A 25,788-nucleotide genomic window follows, 5' to 3' on the forward strand; every position below is an offset into this window, starting at 1 on the left:
GGCTCCCACTGGTCAATGGCAAGACAATGTAAGACTCAAATAAATAACAGATTATAACCCACTGACTAGAAAAACCATGAATTCATACTGATATTAATAAACTGAAATTTTGATTAGTGGCAGGATATATGCATAGCTTCAAAATACCTCTCCACAAAATACTTACAAAGGGACAAAGTAACTTTACTGTGGAGAAGCCTGATAGGAAATACCTTAAGCAAATGCTCATAATGACTATTATCAGAAAGGGGGGCAAAATGAAATTGTGCACCACTATCTCATAGGATGCAATAAGAACACAGAACTGCTTTTCTAATACCTCTGCCAAAAAAAAAAAAAAAAAAAAAAAAAGCACAACTGGAATCTATTCATGAGGAAACAGATAAATTCAAATTTAGGGACATTTTACATAATAACTGGCTTATAATCTACAAAAGTGCCATGAGTAGCAAAAGTCAAGGAAAGACCGAGGAACTATTTAAGAGTGAAAGAAACTAGAAATACAACCTAAGACAACACATATTTTAAGTAGATCCCTGTAAAACATTACTGGGATGATTGGTGAAACTTGAACAGAATCTTACGATTAGATGGAGTAATATTATCAATGTTAATTTCTTGATTCCGATAGCTGCATTGTGGCTACTATATAGGAGAATTACTTCTCTTTGGAAACAGAAAAGTATTGCAGGGTGATGGGACATCATGACAGCAACTTACTCTCAAAGTGGAAAAATTTTATTTGTACAATATTTACAACCTTTCTGTAAGTTAGAGATTGTTTCAAAATTTTTTCCTTTAAAAAGCAAAAAGCAGAAAATTAATCAATAGATTTTTATTATTCTCAGAGTTGATAAAGGAATTCAATGAGATATATTAACTCCAAAAAAACAATTTTAATAATGATGAATTCTGTCCAATTCCTGTGTTCACTGTGCATATACATGGTCTTCAAAACCGTTTTAGTTTTGTCATTAATTCACCCAGAAATTCTTCTCACACAACTTTAAGAATCTTAAACACACACACACACACACACACACACACACACACACACACACTCTCTCTCTCTCTCTTCCTATTAAGATAGTGGCATGTTCATAGGTGCTGTTCAGTAGAGAGAAGCAATGTGAGTTCTATTTTTTATCAAATAAAAAAGTATTACCATAAAAATAACTTCTCCCCCTTGTGGCAAAAATTAAAAATACATTCTACTGAAGAATCCTAATATAGAGGCACTTACTTATAAAGTATTTTCACATAATTTCATGTGAATAGCACACAGCACTTGCAAACAATATACTGAGAGGTAATTTCAGTTTTCTTTAGTTCGGCATTGCCCAGATTCTATTTGGATAATATCCTCTGCAAAAAGCTGCAGGTTTGATATACTGCAGGTTTGACAGACTGCCACAACAAAATGCCAGAGTTCAAAGAAACCAAATTTACTCACAGTATAAAGATTAAAATAACAGGTAAAAAGGAATGGCCCTATTCCAAGGCACCTGCCTATTTAAGATTTTAGGGACATCAAGAAGGCTTCCTACCTCTCAAAGTTTAATCTAAAAAATCTGAAAGTTCACCATTGGAGATTAATTCCTTGGAGTTGGTTCCATCCAATCTTCAGACTTAGTTTATTAATATGAAGACATTCTGGAAGAAAGACATTTTCCTTCATTTAAGATTGCCAAACAATCTTGAAAACAAAAGGAAGTAACTCATCTGAACTATAAATGAAACTTTACTCATTCTAGATTCTTACCCCTATTCTTAACCCTCCATACTTCTTCCTATTAAGTCACTAGTCACTGATAATTCTATATATTACTGATCTTCCAATGATTATAAAGTAATTTAAGTGGTTTTTGAAAGTAAACTTAATTCTAGTTTCAGACTTTTAAATTGAAAGTGGCTCAGTTGGATACTGTCTCTTCAACACAGTAATATAAATATTAGTATCTGGCTAAAATGAATTATTGACAATTTTAATACATGTTGCACAGTACATATTAATATAGAAAAATACATGTTATCAGCAGCATAATGTTGACCATGTTCTAATCCATTCCACCTGCTCAAATATTAGTGCAAATAATTATATATTTGTAATGCATCACTGCTGTCTAGCGCAATTCTGTGCCTTCTGAATAAATGACTTTCCTCTGAGGTTGTTTGCTGTTTGGAGTATGATGGTGATATATTCATATTTAAATTGGCTTTGTATGGTGAGGCAGACTGCAATCTTCTAAACCACTTAGAAAATGAGCAAGTATGGTTAATTACTTGTCTCTCCCCCCAAAGTGTTTACTAATCCCAAGAAATGAAGTTTAGTGTTACCTCCCAGATAACAATGTTAAAGTATGCAGGCCTAGTTTAAAAATATCAATCTTGTTAAGCCCAGAGTTATCAACCTAGCTGCTCCAAATCACCAGTTAAAATTCTTACTCTCTAATGTGTCAAGTTTCTCTCCTATATACACTTGAGGGCTGCTTCTCCCCTAAATTTGGAAAAAGAAAGACTGATCAGTGGCAGGAAGAAAAGTTAAAGAGTTAAGGCAATTTTTAAAAGATTAAATATGCAATTTTTGATGACTTGAAAAATCACTATATATTGCTAATACACTGAGCATATTTTTCTGCTTTTTACTCCAGCATCAACCATTTACCAACTACCAATGCACTAAATAATCAACCGAATTGGCAAACTTATGACACGAAAATGGTCTGCTTTTCAAAGAAGAAATATTGATTTCCTCAGCTCTACCAACTTTCAAGGTAGAGTTGTCATTCACTTCCATGTTACAAAATATGATATAAAATACCTGAATTTTCTGTTGCAAAAATTATTACTCAGAAATAGTATTATGATTATGCAAAACAATAATCACTAAAGTGCTTTTTGATGGAAAGATTTCTAGTAGGTACAAACTTAATAATTAAAATTTCATGACCATTTATAAAAATTTAAAAACCAATTTAAAAAGTATGACCACACTGGACACATTAAAAAAAATTCCAATAGTAAATTAGATATTAGCCCTGTATATCAACTTCATAATCAAAACACTACAATGAGAACCAAATACTGGATGAAAAGATAATTAGATTAAGAAAAACTAATGAGCCTAAAAACTAAAGACTTATTTAATGTTACATAAAGAGAATAGTGTATAGAACATAGGGAGTGAGTGAGAAAGATTTAGGTTTCAATCTGAGCCTTTTATTTAGCTATAGACCTTGTGCAGATCTACTTAAAGCTTTTTTTGCACTGGGTGTTCCATCTGTCAAACGAAGATAATAGTATCCTACTCCTAGGGTGACTCTGAAATCAAATGAGATAATGTAGGCAAAGGCCTATTAGCACAGTGCATGGGACTTAATAAATGTAGCTATAATTATCTTTATTATGCATGAAAAAATTTTAAATGCTGTTTTACTTTATGTGGCATTATCTACAGTAAAAATATGGACTGGTCCTTTCCACCAAAATACCCAGTGTATTTCAGGGCAGACTTTCTCAAGCAGAGAGAAGTTCTATGGGAACTGAATGAACATAGTTAATAAACTAACTGGATGAAAACACAGAATACTTTGTATGTCAAATTCTTCACTAGAAATCAGGAGAAATCACTATGCTTCTTGAAAATACCTCACAACTCTGAGTTTATGGGTAATACATATGTGTAAAACTTAAGAGTTTTTTGCATTAAAAAAAAAAGTTAAATCCCGGATGCACTCAATGAAACTTGCTTAATCTTACATGCAGTTCAAGCACATCTGAGGCACTTCTTTAAACACAGGACTACCTTAAGGAGTTTTGTGCCATTTCAGGAACAAAAATCTCCTTATCTACATATATTTAAATATTCGCCATCATAGATGAGGAAAAGGTATTTTAAGGAAGCAGTAAATTCCCTACTGTGAATCAATCTACTGGCTGATAATTAACTATTTTACTGTGAGACAGAAGGTTGATAATCAGACAGTGTAATACTTAAAGTGAAAGGGGAAAGTGAACGGTTTATAATGTATCATAAATTAACTTACTTAGAAGCTCTTTTTAAAACAAGAAAGGTGCTAGGGACTTACAACCATGGTGATATCAAAATGAGGCTGCTGACTGTCTTGGAATAGTCAGGTAGTCAACTGTTTAAAAGATGCATCCAGTCATTATTTAATAATTCTTCCTAAGTGTTCATCTACTTTTGTTAGCTGTCATTTTCAATATCACGACTTAGAGAAGCTAGACTTCCTTCTAAATCTGTGTTCTGTATTTCACTTTCGGTACTATCTTATGAAAATATAATACACTCAATCCTTTTCTTCAGTGTTTCTACATTTTCTAAAAACATGGTGTTTTAGAGCATATTTTTCAACTTCAAAACATTATCTCAACATTGCATGTTAGCTCATATAAAAGCATGGAATATTATAAAGATTCTCCTTATTCAAATGTTGGCTAAACTTACTAATATACCAAGTTCCATTATTGCCACCTAAAATTTTTACCATGTGCATATTAAAAACATTTTAATTACTGATCATCTCTCTTGAGCAATATATTTTGGACAAAATTTTTAGTGTCCATTAATATGAAAAAAATACTTAAAAACTGAATGCAAAGAATGCATATTGATTTAGATGACAATTTTTTTTCTTAGATAAAGAAAATCTGTTTCTAATTTGGGTTACATAATCAAGTATTTTTTCCACTTAAAAAAAGGAAGTGAGAAGACCTACCTATGCTATGAAAAATAACAAACATCTTAAAAGTTTAAATAAAAAATAATTTATAACATTCGGTATGGATGTCCTTAATATCTAAAAATAGAGTGAAATAAAAAAAAACAATTGCAGGGAATTTGTTTATTGAGCATTAATGTTAACACTTCTAAATTAAGTTTTCACTTATGAGTTTTCTTTGTTACTGTCCTATCAATGGACATAATAGAAAATATTGCACAGAACTCAAACACGGAAATAATAATTAACAAAATATCGAAGCCACAAATATATGCTTTACATCTTAAAAATGAATCCAAACAAAATAATCTGAAGCACTTCTCTGATTTGGAAGTCTTTAAAATGTTTTATGTTTTATTTGATCATTTTTCCCTTTTTTTTAAACAAATTGACAGTGTGTACAAAGAGTTCAAATGGCCAGTAGAACTACTGCTTTAAAATTGTTGGCTTTTAAGTAACAGAGGTATAATTTGAATTCACATCAGAGCTTTCTAAAATGGCAAAAGTACAAGCCTATGACTTTCTCTAGTATCCAAAGCCTGTTCTGGCTCTCCTTCGGCTAAGGAATAGAAAACTAGACAGCCTTCTAAAGCTGCCACGATTTCCTAAAATGCTTTGATAAAAGTTGGCATATTTCATTTCTCTTGCTTACCTTGATAACACTGGGCTAAACAGAAAATGAAGAAAATTCAGTCAATAGTAACTTAAATGGTAGCTAATTTGCTTTGGACCTGGAAATTTTGGTAAAGTTGATGAATATTCAGAAACATATTCTTAAAAGTAATTTTCCAAAATTAGGCCAGAAAGTCTACATTCAAGAAAAAAAAAGCCAAGAATGAGTTGAACATTAAAGTTTATCTGTTCCTGGAAGACTATGGACAACACAACGGAAACTTAAATACCACATATAGCTAAGAACGCATTCTCACAGAGCAAGTTTATAGTTTTCAGAGTAAAGGCCTTTCTAAATTTCCACTTGATGTTTAAAATTTTATAAGTGATTTATTATGTCACCATATTAAGCCAATTCAATTAACTACATTCAGTAGGAATCACTTTAAGAAATGCCTTGAAAAAGGTAATGACAGAAACTACAGATTTAAAAAGCAACTAGTCCTTGCAAAGCTCATCTCAAGACTCAGAATATATAATGCTATCAATTCCCAACTCCTCTTAAAATAGAAGACTACCTGCATGTTTAGCCATTCACTCTTATTCCAGTTTAGCATAAAGACAGAAATCTTAAAGGACTACACTGCTGCTAAACATGGTCAATACTTCCCATATGTACCATTAAGACTATACCTCACTTTTTACTTTCCTTATGGTTCTTTAGTTAAGATCTTCCAGCTTATCTTAAGTGAAATACAAAATAAGGTAGTTTTATTACTTTCTTACTAGCATTGGCTTAAAATCTGTTTACCAAATAAGAAATTGTAAACTTTAAGTTTTTTTAACCCAGAAAGCAGATGTATTCTGATCCAGTGCTAATACCTACCTAAAACACTTCATCATTTTAGTTTTGTTTGCAACATTTTCCTTGGAATAGTATTAAATATAATATTTTTTCTGTACTTCAGAAAAAATCCAATCAACCAACTATAGAATTTATGCTCAAATGTTAACCTTTTGAAAGAGAAAAATATTCTCCAGGAAAACCTAAAATAACTCGATTAACAATTACCAGTGCTGAAAAGTTCATTAAAAATTGATAAATAAATGTAGTTCTGCTGTATTTTACCCATTATTAGTGCAAAACAGGATGGTGGAATCTCCCAATGGAATATGTTAAAGAACATGAACTGGAACACTGTTAACATCTCATCTGCCTTCTGACACCAACATTTTCTAGGATGAAAACAATGACATGTAGTTTCACAGAATTTGAAATTTCTAAGTTCAAAAATGGAATTAAGTTCAACTTAAGGGAAAAAAGCAAAATATGGTTAAGCAGAGCCCAAATTTCAAATAAAATCTCAAGGGAAAGTATGGCTGCTGTTTTTCCAAACAGTCATTTTTCCATAAAATGTTGGCTGTGTCATAAGAAACCTCCTGTGCTTTCTGTCAACCAAGACCTGCTGAAGTACAACACATTTCCCTTGTAAATTCAACCTCAGCTGAAATGTCGAGCAAGGCGGGCAGATCTATAGTCAGCACGAAGTTGTACGAAGGAGTGAAGAATGTTCTTGTCCAGGTTAGCAAGTTGTTCTCCTGAGCAGACTTGCTTTAAATTATCTGGGGCAACTACCAGAAGATTGCAAAGTGCATGCAGAGTATCAAAAAGCTGTAATACCAGTGGAATCTGAATTGAAATAAGAGAAGGACAAAAATTATATTGAAACAAAATAATTTCTAGTTTTACTCTCTCTGTAAATTCTTCTCACTTAAATACTTGGTAGTTAGGACTTAGTAATGTTAGATAGTTGAATATTTCAGAATTTTTAAAAGCTCTTGAAGTACTAAAACTCAAATACTTCAGATGTTATATAAACTCACTATAATCTTTCTGGTAAGATTCATATTATTTCAGTTTTCTTAAATAGTAATAATCATTATACTCTTGTGGACTAGAACTAGTTATCATTAATTTAACGGTTTTCTTAAATAATTTAAACCTTAAGGGAAACTGGTTTCAGAAAGATGTACATGAAGAAAGAACATATTTTCTTTTCTTTTCTTTTTTTTGTGTGTGTGTGTGTTTTAGGGCTACACCCGCGGCACAAGGAGGTTCCCAAGCTATGGGTTGAATTGGAGCTGTAGCCACTGGCCTATGCCAAAGCCACAGCAATGCAGGATCCAAGCAGCGTCTGCGACCTACACCACAGCTTATGGCAATGCCAGCCAGATCCTTAACACACTGAGCGAGGCCAGGGATCGAACCCGCAACCTCATGGTTCCTAGTCGGATTCATTTCTGCTGCACCATGATGGAAACTCCAAAAACATATTTTCTTGATATATGCACATATACAGCATCAGTTACGGATGTTAAAAAGGTCACTTGGCTTGTGGAACTAAATTATAGCCCTGTCTAAAAAAAACTCAAAGCAAAAATGTTTTAATATCAAAAACATGATTGGAACAATACTTTTTCAGTTAGGAAATGTTAGGTCTGTCTTACTACAATACCAACAAAACTTATAAACTTTCCACTAATGATTATAAGTCATACACATTTTTTTATGATCTGACTTACGTTCTTGAGCCTATTTACAAGTTTGATATTTGTGAATACATACCTTGAAGTCTTTGGCACACTTCCTATATTCAGCTACATCACAAATTGCTAACATGCCACCCATACAACTATAGGAATATTGTTGAAGATGCTCATAAATAAGTCGATGAAAACGTACTCCAAGTTCCATCAAAACTGTATCCACATTCTTCCCATCCATGGAATTTTTAATCTTCTCCACTTGTTTTCTTACATAAGCACAGACTTTAACACAGGCCTGTAAAATTTTTTCTATACTTATTACATAGAAATGTATATCAGCTTCTCTAAGGAGAAAATATAATTTCTCATTAATCTCTAAACATAAAAGAAAAAAACTTGGAGCATAGCATAAAACAATGAAAATGTTAATAAAGCAGATATTTTTACTAGCATATTGAATCATTTTACTCACATTAGTATACTGAATCAAAACATTGTTTTCATCTTCTGGCTTAAAATCTGTTTTCTTTTGTTCTGCAGCCAAGATATGCTTCATCTGTCCAATCATACAATTTAATGTCCTAGAGAATGAGAAAATCACATATTTGATCCATTTAACTTACTTTATATTTACTTTTATTTATATTATTTAACTTCATGTCACCATAAAACTATTTTACTACTGGTATACTTCAGACTTAAAAAAAGTAAAATTAAGGTCTTAATATCAAAGAGCTTAGTTTTATTAGCTTCCTGCTCAAAACACAGAGCAAAGATTCATTTGCCCATTATTTTATTTAAGGAAATCTTAAAGATTTTAGAAGCCTGTCACTAATTTATTTCCTTAACAACTATATTTGAAGAATGCTTAGGAAGAGGGTAAGATAAAAGGCTTAAGAAAAATGGTCAAAGTTTGGAAGAACAGGTGAGAAGAAAAGAAATTTCAGTCTAAGGACAAGTAAGAGGATGAACAAGTAACAAGTGGTACTGAAGACCCAGCTGAGAAATGAGAGCATAGGTTTGTAATGGCACCAGTAATGTTTGAATTATGTCATATTCTCCAACAGCAATCAACCATCTGGTTATAGGAATCAAAGAATGTACACTAATCCAGAGTTTAAGATCTGTAAGGCAGTTATGATTAAAGGAAATGAATTTTAGGGTAATTACAAGGAAGTAATTAAAGAAATGGACCAAGCAATCTAAGTAAACGAGTGAATAAAATAAAGCTGGAAAAAAGTTAATCGATTGGCAAGATTTAATATCTTCAGGGCTTAAGTTCCTGCTTAGGTCTGAAAACAGGCATATGAAGTCTGTTTTGAGGCTTTGAGAGTGATATTCAGATTCAAGGTTTTTGTTACAGATGATATCAAGACCTAACAGGATATGGGAGTAGGAAACTAAAGCAGAGATGATCAAGAAAATGAATGAGTCACACATCTGACAGTGGAAATAACCTAACACAAGCTTAAAAGAAAAATGGTAAGCCAGATGCTCAAATCCTCAATAAATGTAGGGGACTGACATAAATTATTCAGAGACAATAGCAGTAAGAAAGGAAAGATGATGTGAGTTTCAAAGGCAAAGGGATTCTGGCCTAACAGTAGATGGATACTGGTCTGAAGATACCAACAGGGATACAGGTGAATTCTGAGCTCATCTCTTAGTCCCACAGTACATGAGTAAAAGAAAATTGCAAGTTCACATTCAAGAGACCAGCACAGACCACTGTTTCTATATGTTTTCTATACTTTCTAAGGCTCAATGCATCCAAGTTCTCCAACTCCCAAATATGATTCTCAGGTATTACGATGCAAAGGAAGAAGAAACAACTTAATTATAAGGTACTTAGGTCAGGAAAATACATACTTCTTGAAGTGATGATTCTAATGCATATGTTCACATTATAATTATAGGAAATGAAGTTTTGAACATATATAATCTCATGTTGCCCTGACTAAAAACAAAGGGAGAGACCAGTTTTTAGGGTTCTTTTAAGTATATAATTCTTCAATAAACTAATCTCAATAATTAATTTTACAATATCCTTAATTTTTTCCAGTTTGATTCTTCAATTTTATTTTTCTCTTTTTTATCTATGATAGAGTATCACATACTCTATGGCAGTTCTTATCACAAAAGCATGCATGTGTGGGTGTGTATATACACATCTGACTGAGTCACTTTGCTGTACAGCAGAAATTGGCACAACATGTAAATCAACTATAATAAAACATAAAATAAAATAAAATGTTAGTACAGAATGGTATAATCAAGACTTTTTTCTTTTCTTAAAATCATTTTCATGCTATAATACTATAATAGTGTTTTTATAATTTAAAAAAATGCAAGAGAAATAATAAAACTAACAACTTGCCTATCAATGCCAGTATCCAATTTCATCTCCATTTGTTCAATTATTTCTTTTTTCTTCTGAAGGCATTCAGATAACTTAGGAGAAGAGCTATTGAAATGTTTAAATAGGAAAAGAAGTCACATTAGTAGCTTTACAATTCTAAAAGTTTCTCATATGAGTATGTGTATTTACATATACAGAGAGATAAACACATTATTTTGATTTGCTTAAAAATTCAAGAGGCTTATAAATAGTAATTATTCAGTATTCCATTATGCTCAACTCATTACAATAGTCACACTAGGAAATATTAACCAGTAAAATTAGATTTCTTCCTTTCATCCCTGAAGAGATAACCCTCTAGATATTTATAAACATATGATTTTGAAATTCTGGAATAAAATAATTTGATATCCTTTTCAATTAAATTTCTGGTATAATAATAAAAGTCAGAGAGTCTTGAGAATATAGTAAATGATACTAATTAAAATTTGGAGACTAACACCCAATCCAGTTGTATTTAACTTTCCTATATTAAAAAAATAAAAACCGAAGAAAAAAACTTGGTAGTTATATTTGCCTTCTAAATGTTACCTAAATGTCAAAATATTATGCAATCCTAATAGTTATGTGAATTCTTTGCTATGTGGCAGTACAGCTAAAAAGTATCTTTCAGAATGTGATTCAGGGAGTTCCCATTGTGGCTCAGTGGTAAAGAACCCAACTAGGGTCCTTGAGGACATGGCTTTGATCCCTGGCCTCACTCAGTGGGTTGAGGATCCAGCACTGCTGTCAGCTGTGGTGTATGTGGCAGACACGGCTCAGATCCCACACTGCTGTGGCTGTGGTGTAGGCCGGCAGGTGCAGCTCCAACTGGACGGCTAGCCTGGGAACTTCCATATGTTGTGGATACGGCCCTAAAAAAGACCAAAAAAAAAAAAAAAAAAAAAAAAAGTGACTCAGAGATCACAAGTGACTTTTGAAATAGTTTCTAAACTAATGATTCTTGGCATATCAATATTTAAAAAAATGTCTAGAATTTTATCTTTTATATAAATATTTTTCATCTTTAATAATAGCATTATTACACATACAATTTTCTAAGGCATGTTTTCTACCTTATTTAATCCTCACATGCTTTAAAAGTTCACATAAATTGATAGGAAGACAGAAACCAAACCTTACTTAATGTCTCATCAAAACCTGTCCTGCTGATATCATAAAATTTTTGTTGTACATCTTTTTATTATAACTGAGCACAAGTTAGAAGTCCTCTTTCATATCAGATTTAGGATTATGACACATTCAATCCTTTTAAATAAAACAAAATTAATACCCCAGTAGGAAGAGAAAACAGGCAAGAAAGAAGGAAAAGGACTTTTATGTTTAATTTCACACCCTCCTGTCCTGTTTGATGTTTTAATGAAGAGCTATTATTTTTAAAATTTAACAAAAAGAGGAGTTCCCATCCACTGTGGCTCAGTGGGTAAAGAACCTGACTAGTGTCTTTGAGGATGGGAGTTTAATCCCTAGCCTCACTCAAACAGTGGCTTAAGGATCTGGAGTTGCTGCAAGCTGCAGCATAGGTCGCAGATGCAGCTTGGATCCTGCATTGCTGTGGCTGTGGTGTAGGTTGCCAGCTGCATCTCCAATTCGACCCTTAGCCCAGGAACTTCCATATGCCACAAGAACGGCTCAAAAAAGAAAAAAAAAAGAAATAAACATAAAATAAAATTTAACAGAAGATATGCAAAATATTATAATATTCACTGACATACCAATGAAAGTCAGACAATTTAACCAACCTTATTAGTGGCATAAGGTGATCATTAAACTGCTTGTCAAAAAGATGAAAAATAGTATTGGCCTGGTGCACAACATCCAAAAAATAGAGATTTGCATTCTTAGAATCCGAAGAAGGGATTCCTAAAGTTGGAAGGCATATATATGTTAGAATCATACTTGAAGGAAATCATCTAAGCAATAAAAAAAAGAATGTGGATTTATACAATATGTTAGATATACAACAGGAATAAAAGTAACTGCTGTTTCAATAAATCAGCAATATTTTTTGTGGACAAAAGAGTAAAATAAGCTTGTTAATAACTTAATAAAATTCATTCCAAGTTTTTATGCCCAAATTTTCACCATCTACTCAAGTCGTCACTATTTGCTAACTCCCCCCAAATCAATAAATGAATCTATACCTTCCTCTTCCCTTTACCACCCTTTTATGCCCAATGATTCATGTGAGCCATAAATATACTTCTACCATTTTTCTTATAACCAAGCCTTATTATCTTTGATAACAGTTAAAATAATTTTTTCACTAGTACCCTGGTTAAAATATCCTTATTTTTTATGTCATTTATTGTTGCCATAACAATATACTTATTAAACTTAATACCACCATGTTCTCCACTATTTCCTCAAAAATATTCAAAGTCTCCTCACTGTCAACAGAATAAATCCTGATTTTTAGCACTTTATTCAAGCAACTCCCCAAAGCAGACAGCTGACCTCTGCAGATTTGTTTCATTTTGTGTGTGTGAGAGAGAGTAACAGTCCCTGTTAACTATAGGCATTTATGTTTGTGGCTAAAATTGAAAGGCATAAGGGTCTGGGGAAAATATCCCCTAAAAATGAGAAAATAAAAGTTTAGTACCTAGAGTTCTTTACAGGATGGTGATTTTTTCAAAGTTTTAAAAATGGAAAACAAAGGTGTTTTATTTTCCCACAAATGACAAAATCACCAATTGGTAAGAAAATTAAAGGCTCCAACACAAACTTATAAGAGAAAAAAATAAAGTTAATACAGATGTAGAAAATACTAATCCTTGTCACTAATGAAAGTCACAAAAGGCAATGTTTTTAACCACTAAATTATTAAAGTTTTTAAAGACTATTCGGTGATGTGCAGAAAAACTGTACAATCATACACACCAGTAGCAGTATAGATTAGGCGGGGAAAATCTTTTAGGAAAACAGTTTATACATATAGAAATTTTAAGAATTTGTAACACACTTTGATCTGGTCTTTTCACTTCCAGAATTTTATCCAAAGAAAATAATTCAATATAAGGAAAATATTTTAAGCTCTACAATGTTTATTGTAACATTATTTATATTACTAAATTGCTGAAAAGATCCAAAATGTCTAATAATATGAGGTGGTTAGATGTATAATATATATGCATGACAGAATGTTATACAATCATTAAAAGTAATAGCAGTTATTACTAATTAAATAGCGGTATGGAAAATGTTTATAAGAGACATTCTCATCCTACTAGGAAATTTCCCAAGCCCTTCCAAATTGTGAATACTGCTATTAAAATAAAAAAGTTAAGCTTTCATACTAGCTAAAGAACAAATCCTTCATACCATATGAAGCCTAATTCATGTTACTTTATTATCTTCTTTAATCTTCATATCTTTGAGGTGAACATTATTATCCTAATACAAATTACCACATTGGGTTATCTGCAAATGGCAAATGTTAAAATACTTGATACTTATCAAGTGTCTGCTGTAGGGGAAAAAGGCAGGCTACCAATGCTTACCTACATCTTGAGAGCAACTAGGTTAAAAAAAAAGGGTAAGAATAAACCACAACGTTACCCAATTAAGAGTGATTTTGCTTCAAAGTTAGAAACGTTATAGAATGATGTCAAACATTTTTGAGGATCTGCATGTGTTTTCCAGGTACTAACTATAATAGCAATTAAGAAAGGCAAGATTCCTGCTTATATGTTGTTCTCTCCACTTAAAATACTTTTGTCAAATAATTCAGTTTATTCCTTTACTTCATTCAACTCTCTAGTTCGTGTCTCCTCAGTGAGGCCTCCTCTAAAAAGGCCTTCTCTAAAAACTACCCTTTCTAAAAAGCTCTCTGCCCCTGAATTCCCTGTCGTATTTCCCATTACTATTCTCTATTCCTTACTCAATTTTACCTTCATTCATTGCACTTACTAGTCATTTGCCTATCTTTTCCACAAGAATGTAAACTCCGTAAGTACAAGAGTAGGCAGTTAATGTGTTCAATGAGTAAATTTTGGTAAGGCAGACATTAACAGATGAAAATTTCATTGCAATAAGTTCTATGAGAAGTTAATTTAATGATGAAATAATGAGTAACTAGGCTGGGAAAGGAAGGTCACTTTAGCTAGGTCAACCAGCAAAGGCCACTTTAAGAAGGTGGCACCTTAATTAAGATCATAAGGTTGAAAAGTCAGACATGAGAAGAGCTGAAGGAAAAGGATTGGGGGGGGGAGACACACAACACCAAAGGCAAAGAGCCTAAGTGAGGAAAAAGAATGAAGAACAAAGTGGCTGGGGTAGTGAGGGGAAATATAAGAGGGTGCCAGATAAAAAGCCATGCTTTTGGAGAGTTTGTCGTTTCCCCCTAAGAGCAATAAGAAGCCACTAAAGGGTCTTAAACAAGACAATTTAAGACCCTTAAGTTTATAACATGACCATTAAATGGAGTCAGTTATTTAGAGTGGCAAGAATGTACAAAGAGAGGCCAGTTAGAAATGGATAGAAATGCTGATGTTTAAATCAGAGTAACATAAATGGAGATGGAGAAAAGATGAATGTGAGTTATGTTTGGAAGTACACAGACTTTGCTGACAGACTGGCCATCAGGTTTGACGAAAAGAAGAATTACAGCAACTCTTGAATTTGGGATGTGAGCAAACAGTAAATAATAATGCCTTTTGTTTTCTTTTCTCTCTCTTTTTTTTTTTTTTTTTTTTTTGGCTTTTTAGGGCCACACCCATGACATACGGAAATTCCTTGGCCAGAGGTCTAATCAGAGCTACAGCTGCCAGCCCACACCACAGCCACAGCAATGCAGGATCCAGCCACATCTGCATCCTACACCATAGCTCACGACAACGTTGCATGTTTAACCCACTGAGCAAGGCCAGGGATTGAATCCACATCCTCATGGATACTAGTTGGGTTCATTACCACTGAGCCACGACAGGAGCTCCCAATAATGACTTTTATTTATTTATTTTTGTCTTTTTTGCCTTTTCTAGGGCCACTCCCGCAGCATATGGAGGTTCCCAGGCTAGGGGTCTAATCGGAGCTGTAGCCGCCGACCTATGCCACAGCCACAGCAATGCGGGATCTGAGTCACTTCTGTGACCTATACCACAGCTCACGGCAACACCAGATCCTTAACCCACTGAGCGAGGCCAGGGATCAAACCTGCAACCTCATGGTTCCTATTTGGATTCGTTAACCACTGAGCCATGAAGGGAACTCTTCAATAATGCCTTTTAAAGTCATGGTAAAGAATGGGAAAGGAAAAAATTTAAGTGGAAGATAAAGAGCTTCATCTGGGATATGTTAAATTTGAGATGTGCAAATCTCAAAGTCAAGCGAGGCAACAAGATCAAGTGAGAGGTCAAGGAGACAACTGAATTAATGGTACTGGAATTAAGGGAAAGAGTCATTATCATCCTATTAATACCAACAAACCCAAAAGACCAAAAACAAAAGCAAAATTTTATATGAGTCTATTCCTTTCCAGGCTTATTGTGAATATTTTCCTTTCTAAAACTTGCATTATTCAGTTGTCTCAACCAGAACTGCTATCACTTCCATTTCTGTTCCCTTGATATTTCATAACTTATAACATTATATTATGTTCTGCCATACATTACAGTAACTTTATGTAGCTTACCCTGCTCTACTCAATGTGAGCAACATGAGAACTGTGTCTTTGTATAGCTTTTAGGATCTGACAAATCCTTGCATTACAGAAGCTCAAAAAGCATTTCACTGTACTCAACTGATTTTGACACACAGGGTTGAATATATATAAATCAACATTATACATACAGTTTAACCAAATAGTATCAAAGAAATTTAACACAAAATATAACACAAATAAATGTACTTACCAGCAAGTCCTGTTTCCAAGGCATAATCAATATGCTCAATACATAAAAATTCCACAAGAATAGTAAAAATTCTAAAGGCATTCCTTGGTAAATCAGAAGGATCAGACAGCTTTAAAAACAAAAACCAAATACATCACTCCTCAAGTTTACCTTTAAAAAAAGGGCAATTTTTTAAAGCAATCAACTTTGTATAAGTCAGTATTCAGGTATCAAAATGTTAATTTAAACCTCTTGCTCTCCATCAAAAATGACTCTCTTATATACATATAGTTACAATGCTCCAAACCTATCTACAACTTTCCTGGATTAGACTAAATCAATGTTTTTTGGATCTGGATCACAAACCATTGGTGGACTGTGACAAGAAAATAGAAGCGGAGAGAGAACCAAGAAAAAACAGTCTAATGTCACATTAAAGCCAAATATACTTTAATGAAATGTACACATACAAACATATATAAATACATATAATAAATGCATATTCAACTGCATTGTGAATTGCCTTTATTATTATGAGTCATGGTCAAAGAAGTTTGAGGGCCACTAACTGAACAAAAGCTATTCTAGCAAAACTCAGAACAAAAAGGATTCTTTATTTTATTGGAGGGTGGGGATGAGAAATCAGTAACAGATACACTATAAAATATGACAGGCTCAAATCCCACCTTCATCACCAACTAGTTGAGTGAATCTTTGAGAAGTTACTTAACCCCACCAAGTCTCAATTTCTTCATCTGTAATGTAGGAATAATAGCATTTACATCCTAGACTTGAAGTGAAAATAAAGTATGAAAATTCATGTCAGGTATTTTTAGCATAGTGTTTGCTATGTAGTAAGTCCACAGTAATAGATGTTTATAGTGATGTTGATGTTGCTGATTAACTACTCAGTAAAAGAATTATCAGTAGTAATGCTGAGAAAATTAAATCCCTTTTTAAAAGAAAAAGAAAATTATCTCTCAACTTCTTATAGTTGCTTCCTATGTTATCAATTGATTATTGCATATTTGTAGTTTCTATTCATATACCCTCTCAGAGTAAGGCTTGCTGTCTGATATATACAGCTGGGAGCTGAAGTGCATAACCCACTTTAAATCCCCTAAATCTCCACTGATTATAAACACTAATTTGGTATCACTCAATTCCCTTCTTGGTCTTCATAATACCACCCCAACCTTTACTCTCATCAGTATCTCTATCACCACCCTCACCTCCCTTCTTTTCTCACTGATGCTTAACAGATGTCCTTAATAAGTCACAAAAAAATAAATTAAATGTTTAACATTGCTCCTCTTTACATTCATAAGTTCATGTATAACTGATGGAAGAGGTAGACTGAAAACTAGTGAGGATGTAGAAGACATAAACATAATGTCAATCAACTGGACCTGACATTTATAATGCTTTCTGAAAACATTAAGATATACATTCTCTTTAAGTATTCACATAACATTTACCAAGATGGATCATATTCTGGGCTAAAAAACAAGTCTCAATAAATTTAAAATTGGTTCATATCACACAAAGTATGTGCCCTCTAAACACAAAAGAATCAAATTTGAGTCAATAGCATAAAGATATCTAAAAATCCCCTAATACCAAGAAATGAAATAACATACTTCTAAGCCACTCATGGGCCAAAACAAATCAAAAGGGAAATTGAAAGATATTTTAAACTGAACGAAAATGAACACAACAAATTAAAATTTGTAGAATGTAGCTAAAACCGTCCCTTAAAGCAAAATTTATAAGACTAAATGCCTATATTAGAAAATATGAAAAGTCTCTAATCAATGAACTCAGCTTCCACCCTAAAAAAGCTAGAAAAAGAAGGGCAAATGAAACCCAAGTAAATAGAAGAAGAAGAAATAATAAAGACTGGAAAGCAATGAGAAACAAAACAGAAAAATCCATGATACTAAAAGAGAATTCTCTAGGAAAATCAACAAAACTGACAAACCTCTAGCCAGAATAATCACAAAAAAAGAACCAAATTATCAATATCAAGAACAAATATGAGGCATCACAATAGATTGTACAGATATTAAAAAGATAAGCTACCATACATAATATAGATAAATGATAAGGTCCTACTATATAGCCCAGGGAACTATATTTATCTTGTAATAACCTATAATAAAAAAATATATATATAACTAAATCGCTTTAGTGTGTACCAGAAACACAGCACTGTAAACCAACTATATTTCAATTAAAACATACACACACACTTAAAAAAATCAACTGACCATAAAAGAGGGATAAGTCAATACCATGAACAACTTAATCCCAATAAATTCAACAACTCATGTGAAATATACAAATTTTAAGACACAAACTATCAAAGCTCATTTAATATGTAAAGTCAATATTCCTAAAGAACATGAACACAGAAATTCTTAACAAAAGTTTGGCAAACCTAATCCAGTAATATATAGAGAGGATAAAACGTGACAAAGTGAGGTTTATCAAAGGAACAGAAGGTTAACTTTAGAAACTGATCAATGTAATTCACACATTAACAGAACTGTTAAAAAAGTATTTGACAGAATCTAACATCTAATCCTTATAAAAAACACTCAGAAAACTAGGAATAAAAGAATATCCTCAATCTGATAAAGAACATCTATGAAAAACTTGCAGTCAGCATAAGACTTCATTATGAAAGACTGACTGAATACTTTACTCTTAAAAATAATGTAAAGTGTTACATGCTCTCGCCACTTTTATTCAACTTTGTATTGGAGATTCTGACAATGCAATAAGTAAGGCAAGAGAAAAAAACAACAGGCATCTATATGGAGAGGAATAAGTAAAGTTGATTTTACTGGCAGACAACATGATATTCTATACAGAAAATCCTGTAGAATCTACAAAAAAAGCTATTACAATAAATGAGTTTAGGTAGCTTGCAGGTACAAAATCAACATAGGAAAATCGATTGTATTTGATAATTTGGTATTGCTAAGATACTGATTCTCCACAAACAGAAATATAGATTCAATGTATCCCAGTCAAAATTCCAAACTCCCCCCTTGAAACAGAAAAACATAATCATTATAAGACTTACAGGGGGAGGGAGAAGGAATGGGATAGGCAGGGAGTTTGGGATTGATAGATGCAAACTATTTCATTTAAAATGGATTAGCAATGAGATCCTGCTGCACAGCACAAGGAACTATATCCAGTCTCTTGGGACAGACCATGATGGAAGATAGTATGAGAAAAAGAATGATATGTATGTATGTATATGCTCGACGGGGTCACTTTGTTGTACAGTAGAAACTGACATAACATTGTAAATCAACTGTACTTTAATAAAAACATATTTTAAAGAAAAAAAAAAGACTTACATAAAAATGCTTTCAATGGAAATGTTAGAGGACCTACACGACCTGATTTCAAGATTTATAGTTTCATGATTCAAAACAGTGAAGCATTAAACTCCTAGAAGAACACATAGGCAGTATACTCTTTGACATTGGTCTTAGCAATATTTTTTTGGATTTGTCTCCTCAGGCAAGGAAAACAAAATCAAAAATAAACAAATAGGACCTAATCAAACTTAAAAGCTTTTGAACATAGAGTTCCCATTGTGGCTCAGCGGGTTAAGAATCCAACTAGTATCCATGAGGGTATAGGTTCGATCCCTGGCCTCACTCAGTGGATTAAGGATTTGGCATTGTCATGAGCTGCAGTGTAAGTCACAGATGCGGCTGTGATCCAGCATTGCTGTGGCTGTGGTGTAGGCCAGCAGCTGCAGCTCTGATTTGACCCCTAGCCTGGGAACTTCCACATGCCATGGATACCCTAAAAAGACCAAAAAAAAAAAAAAAAAGCTTCTGCACACTGAAGGAAACCATCAACAAAAAGCCAACATGCTGAATGGAAAAAGGTATTTGCAAATGATATGCCAGATAAGAGGTTAATATCCAAAATATATAAAAAAAACTCATACAACTCAATAAAATAAAAACCCGATTAAAAAACGGACAGAAAATCTGAACATTTCTCCAAAGGAGACAGTTGGCCAACATGCAGACGAAAAGATGTTCAACACTGACTAATCATCAGAGAAATGCAAATCAAAACCACAATGAGATCTCACCTCACACCTCATACAGAACGGCTATTATCACAAAAATCTACAAACAACAAAAGGTGGCAAAGATGTGAAGAAAGGGGAACCCAAGTACAATGTCAGTAAGAAGGTAAATTGGTGCAGCCACCATAGAACACAGTATAGTGGATCCTCAAAAAACTAAAACTAGAACTACCATATGATCTAGAAATTCCAGTCCTGGGTATACATCTGACAAAAACTAAAGCACTAGCTCAAAAATATACATGTGCCCAATGGTCACAGCAGCATTATTTTTTTAAAGTACAGTTGATTTACAATGTTGTGCCATTTTCTGCTATAAAGCAAAGTGACCCAATCATATATACACTTATATTCTTTTTTAAAAAATATTATTTTCCATCATGGTCTACCCCAGGAGATTGAATAGAGTTCCCTGTGTTATATAGTAGGACTTTTTTATTTATCCATCCTATATACAATAGTTTGCATCTGTTAATTCCAAGCTGCCAATCTATCCCTTCCCTACAACCTTCCCCACTGGCAACCACAAGCCTGTTCTCTATGTCTGTGAGTCTGTTTCTCTTTTGTAGATAGGTTCATTTGTGCCATATTTTAGATTCCACATAAAAGGGATAGCATATGGAATTTGTCCTTCATTTCTTTTCTTTTTTTTTTTAGAATGTCCTTGGCATATGGAGGTTCCTAGGCTAGGGGTCAAACTGGAACTGTAGCTGCCAGGCACAGCAACACCAAATTTGAGCCATGTCTGCGACCTACACCACAGCTCACAGCAATGCCAGATCCTTAACCCACTGAGCGAGGCCAGGGATCGAACCTGCATCCTCATGGATGCTAGTCAGACTTGTTTCCAATGAGCCATGACAGGAACTCCTGTCCTTCAATTTCTGACTTACTTCACTTAGTATGATAATCTTTAGTTGCATCCATGATAGTAGCATTATTTATAACTGCCAAAATAGGGAAACAACCAAAGTGTCCATCAACAGATGAATGGACATACACACACAAACATATAATGGAATACTACTCAGCCATAAAAAGAATAAAATTTTGAGATCTACAACAACATGGATGGATTTGGAGGGAATTATGCTAAGTGAAATAAGTCAGACAGAGAAAGACAAATATTATATATCACTTATATGTGAAATCTAAAAAATATAACAGGCGTTCTCATTGTGGTTCAGCAGTTAATAAACCCAACTAGTATCCATGAGAAGGCAGGTTTGATCCCTGACCCCACTGACTGTGTTAAAGATCTGGTGATGCCATGAGCTGTGGTGTTGGTTATAGATGTGGTTCAGATCTGGCATTGCCAGATTGGACCCCTAGCCTGGGAACTTCCATATGCCATGAATGTGGCCATAAAAAACAAAAAATTAATTAATTAAATAAATAAATAACGCAACAAACTAGTGAATATAACTAGTGACTATAACAAAAAAGGAGGAGACTCTCACGGATATAGGGAACAAACTAGCGGTTACAGGGTGGGGAGGGGCAATATATGAGTGGAGTAAACTTCCTATAAGATCAGCTCAAGGATGCATTTTACAACATGGGGGTAAAAGCCAATATTTTATAATAACTGTAAATGGAAAGAACTCTTTTGAAACTGTAAAAAAAAATTTTTTTTTCTTCTTTAGGGCCATACCCACAGCTAGGGGTTGAATCAGAGCTATAACTGCTGGCCTATGCCACAGCCACAGCCACACTGGATCCAAGCCGCATCTGTGACCTATGCCACAGTCCGCAGCAACACCGGATTCTTAAGCCACTGAGTGAGGTCAGGGATTGAACCTGCATCCTCATGGATACTAGCCAGGTTCTTAACCCACTGAGCTACAAAGGGAACTCCTCAAAACTAAAAAAAAAAAAAAAAATTTTCAATTTTTTTAAAGAAAGAAAACAAAGGAAACAAAAGAAAAGAAAGAAAATAAAACAGGACATCTTCGTGACTTTAAGTTAGACAAAAATTCCTTACATATGATACCAAAAATACCACCCATAATAGAAAAGTATTAAATTGGATATCATCAAAATTAAGAACTTCTATTCTTAGAATACTCTTTAGATAAGAAGACAAGTCACAGACGGGAAGAAAACATTTGCAAATGACACATCTGATAAATGAATTTTAACTAGATATGCAACTATCAAAAAATAAGAAAACAACCCTATTTTTAAAATGCACACAAAATAGCGCAGATAATATATATGGATAGTGAATAAGTGTATGAAAAGATGCTCATCTTCAGTCACTAGGAAAATGCAAACTAAAACCATAATAAGGTATCATTACACACTCTATTGGACTGTCTAAAACTAAAAAGACTAATGATACCAAATGCTGGAAATCATGTGGAACAAACAGAACTCTAACACACTGCTGGTGGAATGTTAAATGAAACAACTTTGGAAAACAGTTTGGCAGTTTCATAAAAGAATAATAATATGACATCATATTGCTACTCATGAGAAATGACAGTATGTTTGCATAAAGATATATATATGAATGTTCATAACAACTTCATTTGTAACAACACTAGAGCTAATCTAAACTGCTATCAATAGGTAAATGAATACACAAATTGTGGTACATTCACAAAATTAAGTAGAAATCAGCAATAAAAAAATACTAATTAATACACACAACATGAATGAATCTCAAAATAATAATGCTGAGTTAAAGAATCTAGAAACACATGTGTAAATTATGGATATTTTAATCCCATTTATTAAAAATTCTAGAAAAACAATCAATTTCTTGTAAACATCCTATTTAGCTTTGAATACTCAGTCCTGAAGTATCCCCCTTCTTTTTCAAAATTAATCTACAGTGAACAGATCAGTAGTTGCCTGAGGACAGACCCAGTGGGAGGGGGCAGGAAGATTTTAAAAGGGCAAAAGGAAATTTTTGGGGTGATAGATCTGATCTCGAGTGCATTTATAGCTTCACAAATGTACACATAATTTACCAAAGTTATCAAACTGTATAGTTTAAATATATGCAGTTTAATGATTGTCAAACTGTATCTCAAAGTTACTAAGTTTTGAAAAAGAAAGGAAAAAAACCTAATCTTTTTAATATCCTTTAAGCTTCCATCATCATCTATAAGGTCAAGTTCAAGTTTCTAAGTATGGTATACAAAGAGTTGTTGCCTACATTTCAACCTCCCATCTCATTACTCTCCCCATGTCTTTTTTTCCAGGCCCATCCAAAGCATCCAGGCTAGGGACCAAACCTATGGCACCAAGCCATAGTAGAGACAACACCAGATCCTTAACCTACTATGCCACTACTCTGAAGTTGTTTATCACACCCATGCTCATGTATACCCCTAAACAACACACTGTTTCACCTTTTATTATTTTATTTTATTTTTGGTCACACCAGCAGCATGTGGAAGTTTCTGGGCCAGGGGTCAAACCCACACCACAAAAGTGACCCAGGCCACTGCAGTGACAATGCCAGATAGTTAACACTATAAGGAAACTCCTTGTTTTACTTTTTAAAACTTTATATTGTGGTATACTGAACATATCTTTTCCCCATCTTAATCTTCTCATTCAACATTTGAAATTTACTCATGCTGATACATGTTGGTGTATAGTTTTCTACTGTATGAACAACTTCAGTTTGTCAATTCTCTATAAGGCACAGTTTGCTTCTAATTTTTCACCATGACAAACAACGTTGCTTTCCATGTTTGATATGTCATGTGCACCTATGAGTTTCTCTAAGGAATTAACAAATTACTCTCCAAAGCATGCCAATTTTTACTTCCATCGGCAATGTATGAGAATTTCTATTGTGTCAATCCTTACCAATACTTAGAATCAACAGGCCTCTTAATTTTTGCCAACCTAATGAGAATGACATAGTATTTTCCTATTTTAAGTTTCATTACCCAGAGTTCCCATCATGGCTCAGCAAAAACAAAAATCTGACTACTATCCATGAGGACCCAGGTTCAATCCCTGACCTCACTCAGTGGGTTAAGGATCTGGCATTGCCATGAGCTGTGGTGTGGGTCACAGATGTGGGTCGGATCTGGCCTTGCTGTGGCTTTAGAGTAGGCCAGTGGCTATAGCTCCATATGCTGTGGGTGTGGCCCTTAAAAAAAAAAAAAGTAAAAAAAAAAGTTTCATTTCCTTAATAGACTGATTATCTTCTGATAATTTACATTTTCTGCATTTGTATAGTCTTTGATTTGTTTTCTATTTAATTATATGTATAACTACATTGATTTATTATCCATCAATATAAATATATACACCATATACATCAATACATATAAAAATTAAGACTGCCTCAACTCTCAATTCCATACTTAAAAGGATGCATCCCAGTATTTTCCTCTGTAAAATAAGAATAACAACCTCATAGGTTTGCTACAATGATTAAATGAGTTAATACATACTAAAATGCTTAGAAGAGTGTCTGGAACATAGTATGTGGTCTATAATTATTAGTCACTATTATCTGTCTCAAAAATCTTCTGCTAGTAATATTGGTTATAAACACCTTCTGGTAGGCTGTGACTTACCTGTTTACTTTGTTAAAGTGTGTTTGGCGAAGAAACTCTAAATTTTAATGGAGTCAATTTTTCCATCTCCTTTGATATCTGTGTTCTTAAAACATCCTTTTCTCCCTAATGCTCTATTTCTTTATGAGATAGGTCTAATCTCTCCCCCTTCATATCTTGATTTAATATCTCAAAAAAAGAAAATTTGATTTGCTCAACTTTAAAATAATACATTTTTTATAACTTGTAATATACTTCTAAGTAAGTTAAAACTAATTCTGTTCTCCAAAACAAAAATTTTATTTTATTACAATAAATAATTGTTCCTAACCAGAGAGCAGAGTTACATCTTAGTATAAAGAAGGCAAAAATTAAAATACACAACTATATATAAATAAAACTGATTTACAGTTACAATTTTACCATTACTCTTACCCTATGACATCTTTCAAAGGCTTGTTTGGTTTCTTGTAAAAGATTAACCACCACTTCTTGAGATAGGAAAGTCTCCCCATGAGTATCGATACTTGGCCCCAGTGGTAAGTTGGTACGTTGTCTAATTCTCTCTTTCAAATCTTGAATACTAGTGCATCATACCAACAAATGAAAAAGAACACTTTATAATACATAGATTTCAATTTCAAGTACTCCCAAGTTTAGTATACATGAACTAAAAAAAAGAAGGAAAAATGAATGAATAGCCAGGATACCTATGAGTTCTAATTTCAATAAGTAGGTTCTCTATAGTGAAACAAACATTAATCTCTAAACAGAAGACTTTCATCTGAAAAAAGGAGTAGATTTGGAGTTATGATCTCTACAGTCTCTTTCAGCTCTGTAATTCTGACTCAACAGCCAAAGCTCTTTGTTTGGTTTCCTTAGTAAGCGGGCTTTTCCGAGTAAGTTACTATTCTGATAACTAAATGGTCCTGCTTAAAACAAACTTTAAAATTTTAAAGCTTTTAAAATATACCTGCCATTT

At 33.4% G+C, this 25,788-nt stretch overlaps 1 protein-coding gene and 1 long non-coding RNA gene across 12 annotated transcripts in view; both read right to left on the reverse strand.

Annotated features, from left to right (window-relative positions):
* Positions 1-716: 716 nt before the first annotated feature.
* On the reverse strand, positions 717-4,145 carry LOC146406943 (uncharacterized). Its single transcript, XR_014819653.1, has 3 exons — positions 4,047-4,145; positions 2,446-2,497; positions 717-1,653 (listed from the first exon to the last, which is right to left on the reverse strand). It is a non-coding gene; the product is annotated as an uncharacterized LOC146406943 (long non-coding RNA).
* Positions 4,146-4,850: 705 nt separating this feature from the next.
* The window catches only part of EXOC5 (exocyst complex component 5), a 48,629-nt gene continuing 27,691 nt past the window's right edge, over positions 4,851-25,788 (reverse strand). The window contains exons 12-18 of one of the 11 annotated variants that reach the window (XR_014819444.1): positions 25,242-25,476; positions 16,173-16,281; positions 12,063-12,183; positions 10,279-10,365; positions 8,374-8,482; positions 7,981-8,196; positions 4,851-7,044 (exon numbers count right to left, since the gene is read on the reverse strand). Coding sequence is in view for 1 of the 11 variants with exons in the window: in XM_021102546.2 (XP_020958205.1) it covers positions 6,856-7,044; positions 7,981-8,196; positions 8,374-8,482; positions 10,279-10,365; positions 12,063-12,183; positions 16,173-16,281; positions 25,242-25,389 (979 nt within the window). In the remaining 10 variants the exon portion in view is untranslated. Of the gene's footprint in view, positions 7,045-7,980; positions 8,197-8,373; positions 8,483-10,278; positions 10,366-12,062; positions 12,184-16,172; positions 16,282-20,912; positions 25,477-25,788 lie in introns of those variants that run through there. The other 10 variants (XM_021102546.2, XR_014819434.1, XR_014819413.1 and 7 more) reach the window with 10 other exon arrangements.

Source organism: Sus scrofa, chromosome 1 (assembly GCF_054392235.1).
Source record: "Sus scrofa isolate SSC_HxYL_T2T_F1_AM1 chromosome 1, Sscrofa_HxYL_maternal_Yorkshire_Landrace_v2.0, whole genome shotgun sequence".
Lineage (NCBI taxonomy): Eukaryota > Metazoa > Chordata > Mammalia > Artiodactyla > Suidae > Sus > Sus scrofa.